Raw genomic sequence first — 25,284 nt, 5'->3', positions numbered from 1 at the left:
GTGAATTCATTTATGGAATGATGTTTGACTTGGGGGTTTAAATCTTTTGTAAATGATCACTGAAATAAATCCATAAAATCATGTTGGTCACACTGAAAAATGAGTTTGATACAACTCAGAGTCTATAATCACAAATTGTTAAGATGTATGAAGAACAGCTTTTTGCTATGGAATATAGATTTCAAAATACTTCAGAAATGTAATATGCAATCCTGTGGATCATGTGCAGAATTCTATAATTAAGAAAGAAAATTAATCTATTTAAGCAGATATTTTTCAATATCTGCTTAAATAACAGCATTCAGAAAAGAGTTTCATGCTTTTAGACCATCACATTCAAAATGCAAATCACTGATTTCTTTCTGTTGAAAAAAATAACTTGTATAAAGGGAAAAACTTACTGTATATATACATACATACACACACACACACACACATATATATAAGTATTTTCTGTAAAATATTTTCTCCTTTAATTTTTTAATTTTGGGCACTGGCATGATTTTGAATAGAAATTAAGGCAGCAGTGATATTTTCTAAAGTTCTAAGGGCTCGAAAACTGCCCTTATTCCTATGTGGCACTGTGCAGTTCTGAGCAGTGGACACACACAACAGATCTAAAATAACCTGAATATGTGGAAGTTTACACTTTTTCTACTATCAAGCATTAAATAAAATGTTATTCATTGACAATATTCAAACAATTTATACATTACTGTCATATCTTTTTTTCAACTTGATATGTCAATATATAATTAACATACAGGAAAACAGGAATGAGATTACACAGTATTTCTTGCTATGATCACATAATTTGGATATGTACTCAAAATCAACACCACACCTGTCCTTTTATTTTTGATTACATCAACTCCTGCAGTCCAGAAACATAGAAAAAGTGATAGGCAGATGTCATAGTTGGAATTTAGAAATGCTTTGCCAGCAAATCTCAGCTGGAAGGCTTTGAAGCTGCCTGGAATGGCAAAACAAATGAAGGAAAACAACAATATGCAATTACTCACAAATGAATTCACTACGTAAAGACCTGGTGAGCCAACAGTTGATGTTCCGAAGAGCAAGCTTGTTACTGTGTTACTCTTTTGGCAACACATTCAGTATGATGGAAAAACACAGGAGGTCACAAAATGTTATATTTACAATTTTATGAGGGCAATGAATGACATGAAACAACAAACTCTTAACTCCCTATATAGGAAAGGTTAACATACAATCAAAATTTGTGAAGCTTACAGAAAGGACTGTATCAGTATAGATTTAGAGAGGAAAAGTAGTAAACTACAATTGCAGGTGGTAACTGGTACAGACTCACAGAATGGTTTACATTGGAAGGGATCTTGAATATCATCTAGTTCCTAACCTCCCTGTAGTAGGCGTGGCGAGGAGACGGTGTGTGACGGGGTCAGGTTCCCTATGCTCAGGGCTTGCCAGGTGCTGTCCCATAATAGGACAGCGTGTATGCAAGGGGTGTAGACAAAGCGGGACGAGAATATTTAAGTGCCTGCTACATTTTAATAAACGCCATTTTGCTTCACCTATACTTGGGGTCTGTGTGAGCATTTGGCCCCGACCTGGTATGGGGTCGGTTTCGCTGGCAAAGCAGCACCTTATGGGGTGGAAAACGAGTGTTGCAGAGAGAACGGCAACAAATGGTGACCCCGATGTGATTCACCCTGTGAGTAGTAGCTGCCCGGCGTGCCCGTAAGGCGGTGGAACCTGTGAGGTGGCGGCAGGTCGCCTACGGAAGACACACTGCGGTGGAACCTGTGAGGTGGCGGCAGGTCGCGTGTGTAATTATGGATCAAGTAATTAAGGTACTTTTATATTTTTGTAAAAGCTATTGCGGTAAAACCGTTCCTTCTAAGAAGGAGATCGCGGCCGTGTTATCGCGGCTAGAAAAGGAGGGTGAGCTGGACTCCCCTCAACAGGTGCTCGATTCAAATCAGTGGGACTCACTTACTTCGGCGCTGTGCCAGCGCGCCATGTCCGACCAAAAAGCCTCAGAGCTTAAAACGTGGGGCTTGATACTTGAGGCTCTCAAAGCGGCAAAGGCAGAAGGAGGGTTCGGGGAGGATCGGAGCGTGACGGGGGCTGCCGGGAGCGGGTCTTTGCTTTCTCATAGATCCGACGAGGCCAAGATGGCGGCGACGGCAGAGAGCGGAGGCAGAGAGACGGAGAAGAAGGAGTCGCCGAGTCAGTCATGTGAGCCGACAGCTCCGCCCCCGCTTTACCCTGCCCCGTCTTTATGCCCTTCTTTGGACAAAACGTCTCAGCCAGAACCGCCCCTTGAAGAACGCGATAGGGCGGTGGGCGGAGCGGGGCGGGGGAGCCCGCGGCCGGGGGGGAGCCCGCGGCCGGGGGGGGGCCTGGTTACTGACTGGGCTAAAGTTAAAGAGAAAGCGAAAGAAAAGGGCCTAGCGAATCCAGCTGCGTTTATAGTTAACCCTACAAACACGGGCGCTTTCTCTATCGCATTGGGTTATTGCGGAATCCGATTGGCCCTCTACATGGCCTACAGGGGCGGCACAGATGATAGCGGGAGTGGGAGGAACAACGCCCACCCGGAGGTCCGCCCAGATGGTTGAGATTATCGTAATCAGCAGGGATGGTTCCCTGGAAAGGCCTGTTCTGCTTACCCCGTTAGTGGCGCAGGTGCCGGGAACCCTCTTGGGGAGGAACTTTCTGCGGAGTGTGGCAGCAGGCATAACAATTTATAGTGGGGGCCACGATCTGCCAATTGTCAGCGCAGTATGCGATCCCACTGCGCTGGAGACAGGAAGTGCGACCTGTCTGGGTGGATCAGTGGTCCTTACCGACAGAAAAGCTTGTAGCGCTTCACGCATTAGTACAGCAAGAGCTTCGCTTAGGTCATATAGAACCCTCTCTTAGTCAATCGAACACTCCTGTATTTGTGATAAAGAAGCGGTCAGGATCCTATCGCTTGCTGCACGACTTGCGCGCAGTTAACGCTCAGTTAGTGCCTTTTGGTGCAGTTCAGCAGGGTGCGCCCGTACTATCCGCCGTGCCTGCAGGCTGGGGGGTTGTTGTTATCGATTTGAAGGATTGCTTTTTCTCCATACCCCTGGCTGAGCAAGACAGGGAGGCTTTTGCCTTTACGGTTCCTGTCCGTAATAACCAAGGCCCGGCTCGTCGGTATCACTGGCGAGTGCTCCCACAAGGGATGGCGTGCTCTCCCACGATCTGTCAGATAGTGATTGACAGAGTTCTGAGTCCGGTCCGACAGTCCCCTAGGCAGTTCCTCCTGCTGCACTATATGGATGATCTGCTGCTATCATCCCCGACCCCATCGGGGCTCCAGTCATTAGAAGCCCAAGTGGTGACGCTCCTGACATCAGCCGGCTTCACTATTTCTGCTGAAAAGATCCAGAGAGGATTGGGGGTCCAGTTTTTAGGATATCGGCTGGGAGACAAAACTGTCCACCCAGTCGGGGTTGACATCAAACCCCGGATACGCACGCTATGGGATGTGCAGAAGCTAGTAGGAGCCCTACAATGGATTCGAGGGGCACTGGGGATCCCTCCTCGCCTCATGCAGCCATTTTATGAGCAGCTTAAGGGCTCGGATCCGAACGAGGCGCGTTCCATCACGCCCGAAATGGCAGAGGCATGGAAGGAAATAACAGAATCCTGTTGTCAATCGGCTCTGTCTCGATATGATCCTGGAAAGGAGCTAGAAGTAGCTGCCTGTAAATGCGAGAGTGGGGCGGCTGCTGTTATAGGCCATGACTTGGGAGCCAAACCGCAACCATTGTGGTGGCATTTTTCCGTTCAGCCCACGCGTGCGTACTCCTCCTGGCTTGAAATATTAGCTAGGCTTCTTCGTAAGTGCCGTCATACAGCTGTCAGAACCTTTGGACAAGAACCTTCTATTATCTATCTCCCTACATCATTTCGTGATTCTTTACCACTCCCAGAGCCCATCTTGCTTGCTTTGGAAGGGACGTCAGCTTCCCTCACATTTGCGGACTCGCCCCCTATTTTCGAACTGGCGAGACCATTGCAGCTGTCGTTACGGTGCAGGGTGCAAGACTCGCCCGTGGAAGGGCCTACCCTGTTTACCGATGCATCATCATCAACGGGGCAAGGGGCAGTAGTGTGGGAAACAAATGGTCGCTGGGATTCCATAATCTTCACAGATCCGGGCGCCAGCGTTCAGATGCTCGAGGTCAGGGCTGTTGCGATGGCGATTGTTTATTGGCCCTCCCTTCCCTGTAACATAGTCACAGATTCTGCTTTTGCAGCTAAGCTCGCTTTGAAAATGGGCCAAGAAGGCATCCCTAGTACGGAAGCAGCGCTTATCTTAGAAGATGCTTTGTGCACCCGAGTAGAGCCTGTAGCAATTTTACATGTAAGAAGTCATTCGGATGTACCAGGATTCTTTTCAGAGGGCAACGCAGCCGCAGATGCGGCTGCAGGGTCCCGTGTCCTGACGATCCGAAAGGCCAGAGACCTCCACTCCACGCTTCACATAGGCGCCCGGGCACTCGCTCGAGCCTGTGGTATTTCCATTACAGCTGCAAGGGATGTGGTGCAGGCCTGCCCTCACTGTAATTCAGCTCCTGCTATTGGGGCGGGGGTCAACCCCCGCGGCTTAGGGCCGCTGCAGATATGGCAGACGGACTTTACGTGGGAGCCGCGAATGTCACCTCGGTCGTGGTTGGCAGTTACTGTTGACACAGCCTCCACGATGATCGTGGCTACCCAACACGGAAAAGCTAATTCTACCTCGGCCCAGGCCCACTGGGCTGTAGCTATTGCGGTCCTTGGCTTGCCAGTGCAGATTAAAACGGACAACGGCTCATGTTTTACATCACGATCTACCAAGGATTGGTTAGAGGCCTGGGGAATTCAGCATACTACGGGTATTCCGGGAAACTCACAAGGACAGGCCATTGTTGAAAGGGCTAACCGCCTCCTCAAAGAAAAGATCTATGTTCTTGGGGAGGGGGAGGGATATAACGACAGAATCCCAATAGCAAGACAAGGAGAGATACTGGCCAAAGCTCAGTTTGCCTTAAATCACTATGAAAGAGGGGATGCCAGCAGGGCACCAGTAGAAAAGCACTGGCGACCCAGAATTCTAGAGGAAGGCCCTCTAGTCAAAATAAGAACGGAGGCAGGAATATGGGAGCCAGGATGGAGGATTCTAGTATGGGGTAGAGGGTATGCTGCTGTAAAACATGTCAATACGGGAAGTGTCATGTGGATCCCGTCGAGAAAGGTCAAACCAGATCTGATGAAAGAGAACAATAACAAGGGACTCTGAGTTTTGCAGGTATGGCTCCTGTTAACACCGAAGAAGGAGACAGCCCAGGAACCCCGAAAGAAGGCCAGGAGAAGCGTGGAGGAAACTCAACCGTTGCTGCCAACGAGAAAACGCGTTTCTAACAGGCAAATGCTATGTTTAGTGTGTGTGGTGGTTATTGCTTTATCACAGGGAGCGAGGGAATTCACCTTTTGTCACTGTCAGGGAATTTATGGGTTACTTAGGTAAATAAGATGAGCCAAAACGACTTTTGCTTTAGCTTGCAATCGGCAACCTCACTCTTTTGCACTTGCCTAATGGGCATTTCTCAATACACGTTAGAAGCCTTTGTTAGGTACACTACAAACCATTCCAGCTTCCGTAACAACACCGATCTAGCTAGCCAAACGGCATGTTTGATAAAATCTCTGAACGACCCTGGGGTTGCTGCAGCACAGAGCTTGGCTCAGATAGAACGCCTAGCATGTTGGTCAGTTAAGCAGGCGAATTTAACAACATTAGTATTGAATGCGATGCTAGAGGACACAAACAGCATTCGGCATGCGGTGCTGCAAAACAAAGCAGCCATCTACTTCTTGCTCCTGGCACAGGGGCATGAATGTGAAGACCTAGAAGGAATGTGTTGCTTCAATCTTAGCGACCACAGCGTATCCATCCATAAAGCGCTGAAAGCCCTGCGAGACCATACGGAGAGGATCCAGGTGGACGACGACCCCATCGGAGACTGGTTCAAGAAGACGTTTGGCAACTTCGGGAGTTGGATTGCGAAGATCGTTAAGGGCATAGTATTAGCACTTTTAGTAATTGTGTGTATTGCCGCTATTCTGCCGTGTGTGATTATGTGCTTTCAGAATTGCTTGCTAAGGATTATGTAGTAGCTTAGGGACCAATGCATAGAGTATAGAGTATCACGGGTATCGGGAACAATTGTAGCGTTTGCGTTCGCACTGTTACGGGATATTACTGAGCATAGGGAGGGGGAGATGTAGTAGGCGTGGCGAGGAGACGGTGTGTGACGGGGTCAGGTTCCCTATGCTCAGGGCTTGCCAGGTGCTGTCCCATAATAGGACAGCGTGTATGCAAGGGGTGTAGACAAAGCGGGACGAGAATATTTAAGTGCCTGCTACATTTTAATAAACGCCATTTTGCTTCACCTATACTTGGAGTCTGTGTGAGCATTTGGCCCCGACCTGGTATGGGGTCGGTTTCGCTGGCAAAGCGAAAGTGGAAAACGAGTGTTGCAGAGAGAACGGCAACACCTCCCTGCCATGGGCAGGGACATCTCTCACTACCAAAGCCTGATCCAACCTGGTCTTAAAAACCTCCAGGGATGGGGCATCCACAGTTTCTCCAGAAATTTTGTTCCAGTGTCTCAATATCTGATCTAAATCTCCCCTCTTCTAGTTCAAAGCCGTTGCCCCTTGTCTCATCGCTAACCTCCATGTTAAATAAGTCTCTTTCCCTGTTAAGTACTGGAAGGCTACTATAACGTCTTCTTCTTTTCTCTAGGAATTCTAGAGGAATTTTAAATTATCATTTAACACACTACTTCACAGAGTCTGAGTCCATTTCTTACTGGGGTCAAAATAGACCAGCACTTTCTGGTGCAAAATACCTTCATGATAAGAAACACTAAAGAAAAGTCAAGGCAGACAATGACTAGCAATTATATGGTAGCAACCTTCTAAAAACGTAGTGGTCTAAAAAAGTAGAATATACCTTTCCATAAGGAAAGATGCAGGAATACATTATCATGTACTGGAGAAGAGAAACAGAGCAGACAATACTGGGAAGTATAAAAGTTTCCTTGACTTTTATCAGTCAGAATGCAAGTATTTCAGGCAGCATGCAGTGGCTCAGAAAAAGTTCTTTGCTTTGTCAATGAAAAATATTGGAAGTGGTTTGTTTGCTGTTACTTTTTTTTTTTTTCCCCATAAAAAGTGATTTCATCAGTACACTGTGAAATACAAATATGGCACAAACCTTGAGGAAAATGTAAAACCAGGCAAACAAGAAAGCTGCATAAATTAAAATTTTAAAATTCTAATGAGGCAAACTCAACAAAATTCAAAACAGTATCATGTCAAATACGTTTACAATGAGGCATTTGCACCCTATGACAGTGCAAATGCACAACATTTCAGTGGAGATAATTAAATTCAGTCAGCTGATGAAAGACAAGTCCTTTGAATCACTAGTGCAAAGTAAAGAATTCAACATCATTAAATCATTCATCTGTCATTTCTGACAAAATGCTAAATGTAATTTAAGCTGCCCATCACAAAGCAGCAGAACCCTCTTCATGATATATTTAAGACTACCAAACAGATGAAATAAAGCAATTCAACAGAAACTCATGGTACTCCCTCTAAAATAAAAAGATATAGGGGGTACTAGTGAGACAGAAAGACAGTGTCTATGATTGATGGCATGTAAAGAAAGAGATTTTATTCATAAGAGAAAGTCAAGTTCTCACTCTACAAGAAGAGAGTGAGGAACATTACCTCTGATGCATGATAACTGCCATATCAATTCTCTCAGTGGAAGAAAAATTATAAGAATAATATCAGTTGACAGTGATGATGTAATAAACTCCTTCTAGCATATCAGTTCTGTTTCTGAACAAGCTGATGTGATTCCCTGCAACACAGAATGTTTAAGAAAAGTGCTATATATTTCTATAGTACAATCAGATGCTGCAGTGGTGTCATGGTTTTATATTTTTAGTTTTTCAGTATTCTGCATCAAAACATCATTAGTGTACTGGAATTAAAGTGTTAATGCTCCAATTCCAGGTACCTATCCCTATACATTATGGAAGTCATGGGATCTGACCCTTCCGGGTGGGGCGGTCTCTTCCTGCCTGGCAGTGGGTGCTGGAGGGTGCTTTCCTAGCCGTTCCAAGCTTTTCAGGTTTGACTCGGTCTTGGGAACTCTCTCTCTCTCTCCTATCTTATTTGATTTATTAGTCTCAATTTCGATTACATTGTATTATATTGTGTTATCTTGCATTCCAATATCACAGTTAGTAAAATAAGTTTTCCTCCATAGATTGTTGCCACTGTTTTTTTTTTTTTCCTCCCTTTCTTCCTTCCCATTTTGTGGGGCTGGGGGGAGGAGTGTGGGGGCATGGGCTTACTGCCCCCTGTCACGGGCATAGATTGATCTAGTTAACTCTGTGACAGATTTTGGTGGAGGATGCGGGCATAGCTACTTTTTAGCTTTTAGAATGAATCTCTCTCTCTGCTCTTAGAGAGCTTCGTTAGGGAGCATTATCAGTAGTCCAGGTTTTTGTGCTGGAAAACTTGACCTTGAAAGACTAGGCGTACTGCCAGTATTCTGGGATATTTGTAAACTTTGAGCACTGCTTAGTCTGGGTAGTGCCTTTTTTTCTTTTTTTCCCCCCTCCTCTTGTTAGCTTCAATTCATTAACCCCTTTTTAGCAGATACCAGCGATGAACCCACTCTTTATCGTGGGGGCGCTGTGTAAGGGATTAAATGCTATGGTGTTACTCGTGACTTACTGGTCAGTCATCAATGTCATAATTACTTGTTGTGGAATTGTGTTCATATATAACCACATAAGTGCACTGATGGAGACACCTGTATGGTACCTATATTGGTACCTATATGCAATGTGGTATGACATGAATTTTGACATTTGCATCCCAGATGGAATGGCTAATTTTACAAACAACTACATTCCAAATGGAATAACTAATTTTACAAACAACATGATGTTCAGACCAGTTTCCAGCTTTCCTCTCGGTTTGTAAGATGTTTTTCGAATACTGAGTTAATGCTCATGTTTGTGGGCATAGCCCTGTTCATGTTATCAATCTCCTTGAATGTATTCCAATACAGGCGTGGTAAGTGGAAGGAGTCTCCTCCAAAACCAGAGAATGCTGACTGGCAGGGAATATGGAGAGGTTTAGGAAAAATCTTAGGAGCATGGAGACCCGCAGGGTCATGGGACTTCATCTTGAACACCTGTGGGATCCTGAGAAACTAAGCCAGTATTTGAGTCAGGGACAGTGCGGCTTACATAAATCTAACGAGGTACAACTTATTTGGGGTTTGGCTTGTGCTTACCGCGCCCTATATAATACTACTCCGGAGAGAGAGAGTTTCCGAGCTGAGGTTCAAGCCAAAGGGGAGAATCTCCAAGTCAAATCTGATCAATTACAGGAGACACCAGTAACAGTATCAGTTGCCCCTGTGGAAGGCAAGAAATGGAAACAAGTGTCCTCGCATCTAGAACGGAAAAAAGAAGCGGAGGAGGAGGTGGAGGAAGATCCAGGTGAGGGGCCCTCCTCGGAACCACCAACATCAAGAAAGGCAAAAGGAAAAACTAAGAGTCATGCAGAAGAGAGTGATGAAGAGGAAATCTCCATAACTACTCGTCGACCTCTGAAGATGACTGAAATCCAAGGCTCAAGAAAGGAGTTTACACGGCGCCCAAATGAAACCCTCGTTTCCTGGTTGGTTTGCTATTGGGACGGCAGAGCCAGTAGCTTGTCTCTAGATGGTAATGAAGCTCGCCAACTAGGAGCCATTGCCAGAGATCCAGCTATTGACAGAGGAATTAGTCGATGTTTGGATGGGGCTGACATCCTCTGGGAACGAGTGTTAATAGCCGTGAAGGAAAGGTACCCCTTCAAAGACAGCTTGAAGCCTGTGATGAAAAGGTGCGATACAGCTGAAAAGAGTATCCAGTATTTGAGGAAAACAGCTGTGGCGGAAATGTTGTATGACCCTAACTTTGTTCCTAACCACCCACGCCAAGACCAGGACCCTGAGAGAGTGAGGACGATGCCTGATATATGGCAGAAACTCACAATGACAGCACCAGACAGATACGCCAGTACGCTAATGGCAATACTTGACAGATACCAGGACCAACAGAGAAGACCCTTAGTTTTTAAATTGATTCTTACGCTCCAAAGCTATGAACAACAGCTACCCCCAACATGGCACCCCAGAAAGAATTGAGTCAGATAATGGGATTCATTTCAAAAATTCTCTTGTAAATAATTAGGCCAAAGATCATGGCATTGAGTGGATTTACCATATTCCCTACCATGCACCAGCCTCTGGTAAAACTGAACAATACAATGGGTTGTTAAAAACTATGCTGAAAGCAATGGGTGGCGGAACATTTAAGCACTGGGAGAAGCATTTGGTTGAAGCCACATGGTTAGTCAGTACCAGAGGATCTATCAATCGTGATAGTCCTACCCAATCCAGCTCCCTACATACTGTAGAGGGAAATAAAGTCCTTGTTGTACATGTAAAGAGCATGTTGGGAAAAGCAGTTTGGGTTCTTCCAGCTTCTGGGAAGGGCAAACCTCTCCATGGTAGTTTTTGCCCAGGGACCTGCATCCACTTGGTGGGTAATGCAGAAAAATGGGGATGTTCAATGTGTACCACAAGGAAACTTGATGCTGGGGGAGTGCAGACAGTAATTCTATGTATATGTATATAGATGTGTGTGTGATGCATTTTAATCATTTTTGTTTGTATACATGTGTATATATATATAAAGCATGATATAGTGATGTAGAATAAGGGGTGGAATTAGAACTAGAATGATCTAGTTAACTCCGTGACTAGTGGCTTCAGAGAAATAAATCATTATTCAAACAAGTTTTTGAGTGTATTTCTTGTAATTTATGGTGGCAAATGGCACAGGTCCTTGATTAAGGTGGACTGCTTAGGTCTTTCAATGTCAAAAACAGTGGTAGTACAATAGTTTGTGCTTTTGTGCTATTGTAAAACATACAGGTTGTACTTAGGAGGCATAAAAAAATCCATACTTGTCAACATTTTTATGACATGGATTTTGTTCTAAATCAAAATTTATATAATTGCTGCACCATATTTTCTGTACCATAATTACTCTTTGTCAATAATTATGCACATATTAGAATGCATGTCATGTATAATTAACTACTTTGATCACAAGATCAAGTGATTAAATATGTACACCAGCATGAAGGAAATTAAGGTCCTGATCCCGTTTTGCAATACAGGAAAGTTAGAAGATGCTGAAATGTCAGTTAGACCTGTGCACTGAAATGAGGCACTGAAATATCTGTGAGAGAATATCTCTAGCCTGATAATATAACTGATAAAATGTACATGGGTGACAGAGAAATCCAGTTCAGTTTTGGAATATTAAAAACTCAAACTTGGATTAAAAAAATAAAAATAAAAATTGAATTAATGTGTTCTGCTCATTTTTCAAAACCATTTTTAAGTAAGGTACAAAAGTTAGAAACTTGCAGTCATCTGAATAAACACCTCAATGCTTTCCACATGAGACTGTATGAATGGTTTTACTGATATAAAATGACAGAATATAGTTTTAAGTATTGAGATCAGCAGCACAGCTATATACCTCTTTAGGCATGAATGCATAGGTCCAGGCATCTGTATGTCAGATAACAAATTACTCAAATCTCTTTTCACTGCTGAGATAATAAACAGTAAATGGCTGAAAAAGAGTTTGATGAAACATTAAATGGACACTCTCAAGATAAATATTTAGTAGAGTGGCAGCAGTATCACTGCAGTATGGAAATCTAAAGGTAGAATTTGCTGAGTCACAGAATCTGCATTGATATGTACAAGGTCTTCAGGAAAAATCTTTCAAACCATACAGAAAAAGGACAGCATTCAAATTAACTACAGTGAAAAATAAATAATATTTTTAGGGCATTTATGGTACTAATCACATCAGTACTATAAAATTCTTTGACTACAAAAATGGGAGTCATTTCTCAAGAAGAATCCACAAAACCCAATCTTCATATACTGAGCTAGTAGTGACTCTGTGAAGACATTCCTGGAAAATCCATGTGTTTAAAGAAACACAGAAAACAGTTTGGTATTTTGGATATGTTGAATATTTCTGGCACTACAGAGCTTTGGAGAAAAACAAACAAACAAACAAAATAAACAAAAAGCAAGCTTGTTTTATTCAGGATGAGTAGAATTTATAGGAACTGTTGAGATGAAATGTAGATCAAACTAATTTTTTTTGGCAACAAAGTTTTTGTAGACTGATTCTATTTTTATTTTAGAGACATTTTTAAAATTCTGGAAAAAAAAAAAAAAGTGACAGATATGCTGCAATCATGGTTTAGCAAATGTAAATACTACCATATCTCTGAGAATGTTGATAATATAGCCTCATGCTGGTTTTGTAAATCTGACCTACTATGTGAAAGCCAGAAAAATATTAATTTGTAGGGATGAAGCTATGGGTAATAACATTTTCATACAAAGAAAATATTTACCTCATTATCATCTGTATGCTGGTATGTTGTTTTCTGTGCCATATAGTAGATAGGTTATAACTAACCTAATTTCAACTCAGACATAACACAGGCTCTTTCTTGCTAGGAAATACTAGCTTACTCGTTTTACTACTGAGTACAAATCAGCAGTGATAGTGCAGCTATTACTTCTTATGGTTACCATAACAACCGTATTATCAAGTTAGCCTTCTATTATTCTTCACTTCTTCCTCTTATACTTTTATGGAGAAACTTTATTTATTTTGTAGTCCTTTAATAAATATTAAGAAAGTCTTACATAGTCTTTAGTTTATTGTATGATGCTACCTAGTTCCATAATTTATTCAGATCTGATTACAGATTACAATATTCTTAAGTTAAACAATTTTGGTTTTTTTCCAGCATTTCTTCTTTCAATCATTTTAACTGCTATTTCCTATTTTCTGTTAAGGACTCATGGGAAATGATATTAAATGAACTGAACTAGAATACTATATGATATTATCAAGGAACATATTATGCCCAAAATATAATGCTAGTTGGTGGAAAATATTTACTTCGGAAGTTCTAAACTGAATAAAAAAGTCTGTATCAATCCAGGATCGTTAGTTCAATTACAATTGTTTAGTTGCTGTGAAGGGAGGTCACTAATAATGTTCTGCTGATAAAAAATAGATTATACTTACTTTAAGGGAATATACAAATTAAAAATACTTCTTTGTACTGTAGAGTCCCATGCCTTTTTAAAAGCACTACAGCATATAATTACTTTCCTAAAAATGAACAAGCACTGTATTTGAAGAGATGGGATCCATCTGACTAAGCAGGGTAAAGGCATCATCAGTAGGATACCTGACTTAACAAGGAGAGTTTTATACTAGAACCAAAAGAGGAAGAACAAAGTTACCAGATAGTCTGTGAGGGAGTTAGGGACAGGGTTGACAAGCGTAGGGCCTGGAGTGATATGAACACAAAATCATCAAGCAGAGCTAAAGTGGGATCACCTCTGGTGTTTTGTCTTGTAAGCAAGGAAGTACCAACAAAGCAACACTATGAAAAATAAAACAAACCCTAGTGTCATTACGGGAAATCAATATGCATGGGTGCCACTCTGAAGTGCCTGTATGCTAATGCACACCGCACAATATGAAACATGAGGAATTTGAGAGCTTGAGAATCAAAATTATAGCTGCAGGGCTATGATTTTGCTGTTCTGACAGAAACTTGGGATAGTTCCCATGACTGGAGTTCTTCTAAAGGGTTATACAGAAGTACAAAGAAGACAGAATATAGAAAGCACAGAGATCTGCCAGGGGATGCAGAGAATTAAGAGCTTTTAGTTAAGGATTGAAGAGCTGAACAGTACGGGTGACACTGTAATTGACTTGCTGACCATGCTTCTTTAGATGCAGACCAGAATACTGTTGGCTTTCTGGGCTGCGAGAGCACACTGCTTGCTCATGTCCAACTTTCCATCCACCAATACCCTCAAGTCCTAGTTGGTAGGGCTGTGCTCAATCCTTTCATCCCCCTGTTTGTACTGATAGCAGGGGTTGTCACAATCCTGATGTAAGAACTTGCACTTGGGTTTGTTGAGCCTCATAAGGTTCACCTGGGCTCATTTCATCCCACCCCTCAGACATGTCAACCACATCACACAGCTTGGTGTCATTTGAAAACTTGCTGAGGGTACACTACATCCCACTGTCAGTATCATTAATGAAGATGTTAAAGACCACCATACCAAGTATTGACCCCTGAGGGATAGCACTCATCACTAATCTCCATCTGGACATTAAGCCATTATTCACAAACAAGGATGGGCTTGCTGGAAATGTGAAGGTAAAAAGGCAGCTTTGACTGCAGCATACCCACGCAATCATGGAGTTCAGGAGCCTAAGAGGAGAGAGATCAAAAAAAGAATGGATTTCAGGAGCACAGATTTGGCCTCTTCAACTATCTGCTTGGAAGAGTTCATTGGGATATAGCCCTGGAGGGAAGAGGGGTCAGGGAAGACTGGTGAATATTAAAACATCCTCTCCTTCAAGTTCAAGAGTGGTCTATTCTAATGACCAGGAAGTCAGGCAGAAATGCTAGGTGTCCTGCACAGATTAACAATTTGCTCCTGACCAAGCTCAAATACACAAATGAAACATAAAGAAAATGGAAACAGAGACAGGTAACCTGGGAGAGTTATGGAGATACTGCCCAAACATACAAAGACTCAATCAGGAAAACCCAAGTCCAGCTAGAATTGAATATGGCCAAGGGTGTCAAACTCAATAAGGACTTCTATAAGTGCATCTGTAACAAAATGAAGATCAGGCAAAGTATAGGCCCACTGATTAATAAGTCAGAGACTTGGTGACACAAGATGCCTTTTTATCTCAGTCTTTACAAACAGGTCTAGGCTCTGGAGGCCAGGATGTAAGAGGAATAGCTCGGGGAATGCTTAAACAAACTGGACATAGACTAAAGGTCTGATGGGATGCACCCATGAGCTCTGGGAGCTGGCAGATATCATTGTGAGGCCATTCTTGGTAATCTTTTCTTGATCACATTGGAGATAGTCAAAAGTTGTCTAGATCTGGTCCTAGGCAATTAGCTCTAGGTGTCTCTGCTTAAGCAAGACCCATATGAACCAGATAACCTTGAGAGGTCCTTTCCATTGTTCTGTGATTCAGTGATTCATTTCAAAATTTTTCAGATTGTATGTTTCACAAGTTAAGTTGTCAGTTTTATTGCACATTCACAGTCCAAAATTACAGAAGTCTTTCAAACTATAGAAAAAAAAATAATAATAATAATTGTATTTTCACACTGTTTTGCAAGATTACAGAAATAGAACTGATATAATCCCCTGTTCACTCCTTTGTGCTTTGCTTTGCAAGAAAATAAGCATAACTTCACAGAATATATTCCAATTAAGATTCTTATTTAATTACTGAGCTTTGTAAAGATGTGAATTCTTCTGTATATCAGTTGAAAATACCTTGAGTAAAACATCATAGGACTGTAGGTTTTTTTTGTTGCTGTTTTGTTTTTTCAGAATAGTACTGTACTGCTTGCTCTGCATGGATTGGATTGCTTTGGGATTTGCCAAAAACCAACATCTTCCTCTCCATCTAGTGACGAGCTTGCATTTCAACAGATTTTTTTAGTTTTACTCCTTAAGAGTATAATATTTAATGCTTCTCTTACTCCAGTTTTGAAGGTCACTCAAAACTTGTAAAAATTTTCTAATTCTCCTTTTTATTGACAGAGCATTCTAACTGGAGTCTTTAGCAAATTTCATTACCACATCTTTACTTGTGCACTCAAGTCATTAGTGGGTTGATATTAAGTCATTGCTGCTCCCGTCTCATGCATATTTGCACAGCCCACTTCCTCAAGAATCATTTCCAAATGTAGTCACCTTTATAGACAGTTGTACGATGTAGATTTGCAAACCACAGTTCTTTTGAACATCTATAGATGAATATGTTCTTTGATTGATATAGATATTTCCATCAGATATTTAAAATATTTAGCAAGGTGGCAATTGCTCATTTTCCTATGAGGAGTGCAGTAATTACTGTGGATATAAAATGGTTCATCATAGTAACACTCATTTTTGTGAATAGGTAAGTGAACACATACTATGATTTCTATCGTCATGTATATTTTTATTGTTACTAAGTATTTTCTTTCATTAAACTTCTTTTTGGTTAATCACTTTGGGTTGGTATGTGCTGCATACAGTACTACAATTCATCAGTAATATGCACACTATGCAAGTCATTTACACATACATAATTTCATTGCAAATTTATCCAGTAAATAAGCACAGGTGTGTAGCACCTGAGCCGTAGTCTTGGCTCCTGCAGCATCTTGTTGAGTGACTTTTGAGCTCCAGCAATGATATGTTATTTCAATGTTATTATTTCCTGCAGCATTTGTCCTCTTCCTAGGATTACTATTATTTTTAGCATCCCTTTAGTCACAATTTGCCAGCTTTTTGCATGCTTCCTATACTTAAGTTTACATATCCCCTTGTGTGTTTTTTGCTTCAGCAAGTGTAATTTATAACTCTGAAAGTGAAATGGCAGCACAGGTAGAACAAAAACAAAACAAAACAAAACAAAACAAAAAACAATTGTATTCTCTGTTTTGGTCTTTGGAAAGAAGCAGACATCCTTCTGCTGTTTTGTCTTGCTTCATATATTCTTCTTTTAATGAAGATAATTTAAACATCATGCTTTGTAGCTGTAAGAGAAGCAGCATGTATCTCCTTTAAAAATGTATTCTACAGAAGTGGTTACTTCATAAAAACATATTGATGACATTTCAATCATCTGAATGAACTAAAATGAATTAATGTTCAAAATTATTCTCTTTGCCCCTCAACTCCACTTTAACTCATGAGTAAAAACTTTTGTTTTACTCATGTTTTACTCAAAAACTTTTGTTTTATTCATGTCCTTTTTCTCCATAACACTGTACAGAATATAGTCTAGACTAGATTTGTTCAGTTGGAAGAAACCTACGTAGATCATGAAGTTCAAATCCCTGACCAGTTCAGGGATATGTAAAAGTTAAAGCACATGTTATCCAAATGTCTTTCAATCTCTGAGGGGTATAGGGCATCAACCACTTTGCTTGGAAACTTATTAAAGTGCATGAACACATGTATGGTAAAAGCACCTAGAAGACAGCATAGAGATTGGAACATTTGGAATCACAGAATCATCAAGGATGGAAAAGACCTCCAAGATCATCCAGCCCACTCGTCCACCTATCACCAGTATTTCCCTACCAAGACCTCAGGGACACCTCAGTACAACATCTAACCATTTCTTGAACACTTACAGGAACAGTGACTCGGCCTCCTCCCTGGGCAGCCCATTCTCACTCTTCTGGAGAAGAAACCTTTAAAATAGGCTAAGCTAAGGAAGATACAACTGAAGAGAGGCATAACCATCTTCAGGTACATCAAAGACAGTTACAGGCAGGAAAGACCGCTCTGTTTGCTAGGCTTAGATCATAGCAGCAAACAAAACTTCACAAAAAAAGATTTAAATTGCCTGTTTGAAAAACTGTTAATGAGAATGGTAATAGAAAATAAAGGGTTGGAAGATTATGAAGCTTCTGTTTTTGCAAATCTTTAAGAACACATGAAAAAAATATTGGAGTGGTTTAACCTTGCCTAATGCAGATGCTTGCTCAATCCCCCCTTCTCAACAGGAAAGAAGCAGAAATAGGAATAAGAAAGCTCACAAATTGAAGTAAAGACCAGCAGCTTGCTTGCCACTAGTATTGTGGGCAAACTAGATTCAATATAGGGAAAATTAATTTGGTTTATTGGCAGTTAAAACTGAGTTTGGTAATGAGAAACTAAGATAAACAATAAACATCTTTCCTCTTCATTTTTGCAGGCCCATCTTCACTTCGTCCATTCACACTTCTCCATTGCTTGCCCAAGCAATGAAGCAATGCATCATCTGCTAGTTATAAAACCTTTTACAAATATTCATTTCATGTTTTCTACAATACTCTGATACTGACCAGATTAGGAACAATACGGAAATAATAACACAAGATAATGATTTATGCCTGACATTGTCAGTCAATTATGTGTCATGGTTTTGTGATTTTTGGCTTTCGGTATTCCACATCATAACATCATGTGGGGCGCTGGGAGTTCAACTTCCAGTAGCTGCTGTAAACACAGAAGGTGTTAAGCAGTTGTCTGTTTGCCTGGACTATCAGAAGATCCATCTATTGTGGGGTTGCTACGAGTGAAAAAGCAACAGGTACTGATTGCTACAAAAACGGTGCACAGACGGCAGTACCGCACCAACAGGGATTCCTTGCTCCCCATTCAGAAGTTGATTCGTCAATAGAGAGTCAAGGAGTGATCAGTAAAACTCACACACCTTTTAACAGCCCCATATGGCCAGTACGTAAAGCCAGTGGAGAATGGAGGCTGACAGTGGACTACCGTGGCCTGAATGAAGTCACACCCCCATTGAGTGCTGCTGTGCTGGACATGTTAGAACTCCAGTATGAACCGGAGTGAAAAGCAGCCAAATGATATGCCACCATTGATATTGCTAATGCCTTTTGCTTTCACCTGGAGGGGCATTGAGTATACCTGGAATCGTTTGTCCCAGGGGTGGAAACAGAGCCCAAACATTTGCCATGGGTTGACCCAAGCTGCACTGGAACAGGGAGGTGCTCTTGAGCACCTACAGTATATTGATGATATCATTGTGTGGGGCAACACAGCAAAGGAAGTTTTTGAGAAAGGAGAACAAATAATCCAGATCCTTCTGCATGCTGGTTTCACTATTAAGCGAAGCAAAGTGAAAGGACCTGCTCAGGAAATTCAGTTCCTGGGTATAAAGTGGCAAGATCCTGACAGATGTGATTGACAAAACCACTGCCATGTCTCTGTCCACTAATAAGAAAGAGACACAATCTTTTCTGGGCATAGTGGGTTTTTGGAGAATGCATGTTGCAAACTACAGCTTCATTGTAAGCCCCCTTTATCAGGTGACGCAGAAGAAAAATGATTTTGTGTGGGGTCCTGGGCAGCAGCAGGCTTTTGAGCAGATTAATGAAGAGATAGCCCGTGCTGTGGCCCTGGGCCAGTACGAATGGGACAGGATTTAAAGAACATCCTCTACACTGCTGCTGAAGAGAAAGGTCCCACTTGGAGTTTGTGGCAAAGAGCCTCAGGAGAGACCCGAGGCTGACTCCGAAACTCCTCCGGGAGTTTGGAGTCGGGTGTACAGAGGGTCCAACTGAAAAGGAGATCTTAGCCACGTATGAGGGGGCTTGGGCTGCTTCCGAAGTAATCAGTACTGAAACACAGCTCCTTCTGGCACCTCAACTGCCAATGCTGAACTAGATGTTTAAAGGAAAGGTTCCCTCCACCCATCATGCAACTGATGCCACTCGGAGTAAGTGGATTGTGTTGATTATGCAACGAGCACGGATGGGGAATCTCAGCCATCCAGGAATCCTAGAGGTCATCATGGACTGGCAAAAAGTTTGGAACATCACCAGGAGAAGAAGTATCATGAGCTAAAGAGGCCCCACCATACAATGACTTACAAGAAAATGAAAAAAAATACGCTCTGTTTACAGATGGATCGTGTCATATTGTGGGAAAGCATCGCAGATAGAAATCTGCTGTGTGGAGCTCCACACGACAAGCTGCAGAGGCCACTGAAGGGAAAGGAGAATCAAGCCAATTTGCAGGGGTAAAGGCTGTCCAACTGGCCTTAGATGTTGCTGAACGGGAGAGGTGGCCAATGCTTTATCTTTACTCTAACTCATGGATGGTGGCAAATGCTCTATGGGGGTGGTTACAGCAGTGGGAGCAAAGTAACTGGCAAAGAAGGGGTAAACCTATTTGGGCTGCTGAACTGTGGAAAGATATTGCTGCCTGAATAAAGAATATGGTCATGAAGGTACGCCATGTAGATGCTCATGTGCCCAAGAGTCGAGCTTCTGAAGAACAGCAAAATAACATCAGGTAGACCGAGCTGCCAAAATTGAGGTGACTCAAATAGACCTGGACTGGCAGAACAAGGGTGAATTATTTCTAGCTTGTATATATTAAGCATGATGTAGTGACGTAGAATAAGGGGTGGAATGTCATGGTTTTATGATTTTTGGTTATCAGTATTCCACATCATAACATCATGTGGGGCACTGAGGGTTTAACTGTTAATGCTCAAGTTCTGGGTATCGGCCCGGAAGAGAAGAAGAACTACATTCCCCAGGGGACTTTGTGGCCACATAGAGGAGATATAACTCCTGGCAAGGTCACCTGATGCGCTCTTCTTCATTGGCTCTTTTTCGTCTGCTCTCCTGCTGTCTCTCTGCTGCTCAACTGGATCGAGCATCTCACCTCAGCATTGTGGTGAGGCCTATCCAACTTTCGGACATTATCTCTCTCATTATATTTCATTTATTAGCTTCAATTTTAATTATATTGTATCATAGTGTGTTATCTTGCATTCCGATAATATCTTTAGTAAATTAGTTTGTTTCTCCTCAGATCGTTGCTGCTGTTTTTAATTGTTTTGGGGTCCCCTGTTCCCTGTTTCTGGGGGCGTGGATTTTGCAAAATTCCTCCACCTCGCTAGTCACAGAACTGGGCCAAACCAGCCCATAAATCGTTGACAATTATGTTTGTATTGTTTACACACTAGTACTTATCTTAGCACTTTACAGATGCTGTTATTTTGAAAAGTCTAAATTTAATACATAAACACTATGTATAGTTCCTTCAAGTAGATCTATTTTTCAGAAGACTGCTTTGATAAGTGTTAATTATATGGTCATCAATGGTACGAGGGTATTAAATATTTCTTGCTTTTAAAAGCATATGGCAATATATTACAAAGCATGGGCATTACCTATTGCCTTTTCCAAATCACACTGACAAAACTATTTGCAATTGGTTGTTTAAAAGATAGAATTTAAATACGTAGTTCAGCCAAAAGTACGTCATCAACATCAAAAGAAAACCTCTTTCAGCACAGCTAATTTACCTTCTAAGTTGAAAAAAAAAAAAAAAAAAAAAAAAGAAAAGAAAAAAAGCCCAACCTATACTACCTGGATGCAAAAGAAGACCCACAGAAAAATGGCATGAGATTTTTAGGTGATTTAAAGCACAAAGCAGTAAATGTACCCAACTGTATTAAGCATATTAAATCTATTTTATCCCTTTTGAGAAAGTCATTTTTTTTGCACTCAAATGCACTTGATACAGAGTAATTTGCCAGTGAAATACAGAGATAGGAAATTAACTAATCAGATGTATAACACTCTGAAATCATAATGAAACTAAAATACTGAGATCATCAGCAGTTGTTATAAGTCACATGTCTGACTGAGACAGTGGATTTTTCAGGAACATAGGAGTAAAGAGGATTGCAAAAAGGTACCTCATTATAAAAATCTTGAGATATTACAGCATGACAAAGTGAACAATGAAGTTTTCTAATGAGCTGATGGGTATGTCAGCTTGTAGTCAGCTTTAATGTCAGTGAGACCTCTGAGAAACTGTCTAATCTTTTCCTGCCAACCTGCTTCCCTTCTATTTCTTTCTTTTTTCTTTCACTCCATTCTCTTGCTTCCTCATTCAATTTCTTTCCCTCCGTCCTTTTTTTGCCTCTTTTCCTTCTTTTGATAATATCCAAGAAATATGCATTACAGACATCTGCCTATGAAACAAATTAACAGGCTTCACATCACATATGCATACATGCCAGCACCTTTTATAACTTCTGTATTACATATCATTAAATGTAGGTTACTCATCAGTGATTGTAACATGTAACATCCATTCTTGAGGCATGTGTTTTGTTTGCTTTTAAACTATGCATTTTTTCTGTTGCTTGTTTGTTTAGAGCTGGAGCTAATTATCAACCATAAAATTAGGTTCCCTCATCTTATCTCTTAATGATAACAGATGCTTGTCTAGTCTAGTCATGATTATGATTTCCTGAAATATGAAAAGGTTGTTGCATTGCAAGGGTTTATCATTTTTTATCATTTCATTATGATTCATTAGTGCAGTTTAAGTACCAGGATCTGTAGGACAGTGACTGTATCATTACTAAACTGCTCTTTAGGACTTATTTCAATCTTTATCATTTATAAGTTAACTGTCAAATGTTTTTGGTATCAATATTGCCTTACATTACTTCTTAAGTCATTAGTATTTTCAGCCCATTATTCAATCAAATACAGATGAGAACAGTTTGGCTGCAATTCTCAAATATCCCATTTAGTTCATCCACCAAGGTAGATTTTCCATGTGTAGACTGAAATATCCAGGTTCTTAGATACTGCTTCCATCTTTATTCTCTCATGGATTTTGTAAACTGTAGGTACACTCAACAGTGCTTCAGAGCATCTACTATTATCCCTACTGTCACAATATTATGTGTTTATTGCTGAAATAAAAACTACTGTAGACACTAGTTCCTACAATATTGGGTTCATTTTTCTCTCTATTCAGGGCAATTATATCAAGTACTTGAGGAGAATACAAACAAGAATTCTACTTTCAGCCCACACACCCCTGTTCTCCCTTGGTCTCCAAGCTTCTCTGAATAGAAATATGTGTTCTAAGATTGATATTTAGAGAAGACTTATGATTATATGCTAGGAATTACAATTAGATAAACATTTTTGCATTTCCTACCATAACTATTTTAAATAGAAAGTGAACTACAATTGCATTCTGATTCAAACGAACAGAGATTTGTAAAAAGAAAATTGATATGAACATCCCTATTTGGTATCTGAAGAGAACAATGGGACTGAGAAAGTAAAAGAAAAAAATGTATTGCAATGTATTAGTAAGCATACTACCTTTGGATGAAGTACAGAAATGCTGGAACACTGAAGCTACATTCCACCACTCAAAAAATTCTAAATTACAACGAGATAAAAGTTTATCATATACTTTAAGTGATTTATAACTAAAAATTAAGTTTTTAAAAATTTTTCTCCAAATTTTTCACTTTTTCTGCTGAATATGCCTTTACTTCATTCAAAGTAAGACATATCTCTCTACAGGGAGTTTGAATAAACAACTACAATTAAGATTAGAACAGGTTGCCCATGTGGGCTGTGGATGCCTTGTCCCTGAATGCATTCAAGGCAAGGCTGGATGCAACTCTGGGCAGCCTGGTCTGGCTGGCGTCTTGGTTGGCGACCCTACCTGTGACAGGGAGGCTGAAACTAAATGATCTTTGAGGACCTTTTCAACCAAGGCCTTTCTATGAGATTATAAAAATTCATATGGTTTATACAAATTCTCTAAAGACTTAAGATCTGTCCCTATCAAAAAACAGTTAATCAAAAATAGTTTATCTGATATTCAACGTATTTGTTCAGTGATTATGTAACAAATGCTGGGTTTTGAGTGTTTTGTTGGTTTTTTTTCTCCTTTATAATGCATTTATAAAATATTATATCCATGATGCCACAGACCTTATTTTTTATAGCACATGGAAAGCATAGTTTTGAAAGAGACACTTTCTCTTTATATATTTGTCTTTGTATGCTTCTTTTTCTCTAAAATAAAATTAATATCAACTTCATATACATTAACCTAAATTATATTACTGATGAAATTAAGCTTGGTGTAAAATATATTTAACTGAATAGCAATGAGAAAATATATTTTTTCTCTAGTCTTCTTTATTTCAATATCCATATATAAAAATGCAATTTCTAATTTATTTTGGATCTTTTACTTTTTGTAAACAGGCAACTAGAAAAGCTATCAGCACATAGAGAAGACACATACATTTCTTCATTGTAACTTATAGATGTTTAGATCTTAGTGGTTAGATATTTAGATAATAATGTTTAAGTCTTACAAGACTTTATTAAAATATTCAGCATAGTGTAGAAAAGAAAAAAAAAAAAGTAAATCTACAGTAATACTTGACACCTCAGTAAAATGCAGCATTTGGACTACTGCTATTTTTGTTGTTGTTTGGTTAGTTTTTAATAAGAGTTATTTCATAAGAAATCTCAGTTTTCAACTTTTTTCAAATGTATCAGTTCAGAACAAACTAGTAATATAATCTACTGACTGAAACTGATGGCAAAAATCACTTTAGGCCACACAGTATTGCATTCAATTACTCTCTCTCTCTCTCTCTCTTTTTTTTTTAATCTCAAAGTTATTATTTTTTGTCTTTTTTCTTTTTGATAACAATCTTACTCTCCCAACTGTAACATCAGCCATAAAATTTTAAGGAAGTGTGAAATAGCTTATGGCCCTGATCCAGCAAATCACTTAGGAGAGAATGCAACTGGGTCTAGTCATACAATTGCATATTCATATGCACTTATATCACTTGTATAAAGCTCTGTTCTTTTCTTGAAGTATTCATATGGAACTTCCTGTGTTCCAGTTTGTGCCTCTCGCCACTTGTTCTGTTGCTAGGCACTGCTGGGAAAAGCCTGATTCATCTACTTGATTTCTACCCTTCAAATATTTATAAGTGTTGATGAGATTCCCTCTCAGTCATCTCAGCCTTTTCTCACAGGGGAGATGCTTCAGGCATCTTTGTAGCCCCCTGCTAGACCACCTCTAGAAATTCCTATTTTTCCTGAACTGAGGAGCCCAGAACTGGACACAGTACTTCAGATGCAGCCTCACCAAGACAAAGCAGAGGAGGAGGATTCATCTCCCCCAACCTGGTGGCCACGCTCTTCTTAATGCATCCCAAGATGCCATTGGCTTTCTTGTTCACTTGGGCACACTACTAGCTCACAGACAATCAGGTGTTCAGAAGGCACCTAGGTCTTTCACTGCAGAGCTCATTTCCAGTAGGTTAGCCACTATCCTGTACTGATGCATGAGGTTATTTCACTCCAGCTGTTGGACTCTACAGTTGCCCTTGTTGAATCTTATAATATAACCTCTCCATTCAACTCTTTAGCCACTTCAGGACTTGCTGAATTGCAGCACAGACTTCTGTTGTGTCAGACAATCTCTTTCCCAGCTTCATATCATCAGGGTTATCAAGGGGTTTCAAATCACATAATAAATAAATAATAAAAAATAAATATTTTTAAACCAAATTTTTAATGTGACACTGCCTGTACTATCAACAAACAGCGTGCTTTCACAAAGCTGAATAGAACTGATGA

At 40.6% G+C, this 25,284-nt stretch overlaps 2 protein-coding genes across 2 annotated transcripts in view; one reads left to right on the top strand and one right to left on the bottom strand.

The window, feature by feature from the left end:
* LOC149919151 (protein eyes shut homolog) overlaps window positions 1–25,284 on the bottom strand; it is a 71,602-nt gene that overhangs the window by 33,382 nt on the left and 12,936 nt on the right. The window lies entirely within an intron of this gene.
* Window positions 9,188–15,891, top strand: LOC149919152 (uncharacterized). The gene is made up of 2 exons (XM_090136713.1): window positions 9,188–10,169; window positions 15,869–15,891. The coding sequence occupies exons 1-2, from the start codon at window positions 9,227–9,229 to the stop codon at window positions 15,889–15,891; spliced, it is 966 nt and encodes a 321-aa protein (XP_089992839.1). The 5' UTR covers window positions 9,188–9,226.

The sequence above is a fragment of the Phasianus colchicus genome, chromosome 2 (assembly GCF_987193195.1).
Source record: "Phasianus colchicus chromosome 2, bPhaCol1.hap1.1, whole genome shotgun sequence".
Classification (NCBI taxonomy): domain Eukaryota; kingdom Metazoa; phylum Chordata; class Aves; order Galliformes; family Phasianidae; genus Phasianus; species Phasianus colchicus.
The sequence above is the reverse complement of the archived record's forward strand: the minus strand, read 5'-3'. Positions and strand labels throughout refer to the sequence as shown.

Excerpts from the sequence above, each read along its gene's own strand:
- LOC149919152 (XM_090136713.1), top strand. The coding sequence starts at position 9,227 with ATGGAGAGGTTTAGGAAAAATCTTAGGAGCATGGAGACCCGCAGGGTC. Across the intron at positions 10,170-15,868 it reads AGCACCAGACAGATACGCCA|AGCATTCTAACTGGAGTCTT; the intron begins GTACGCTAATGG and ends TTTTATTGACAG.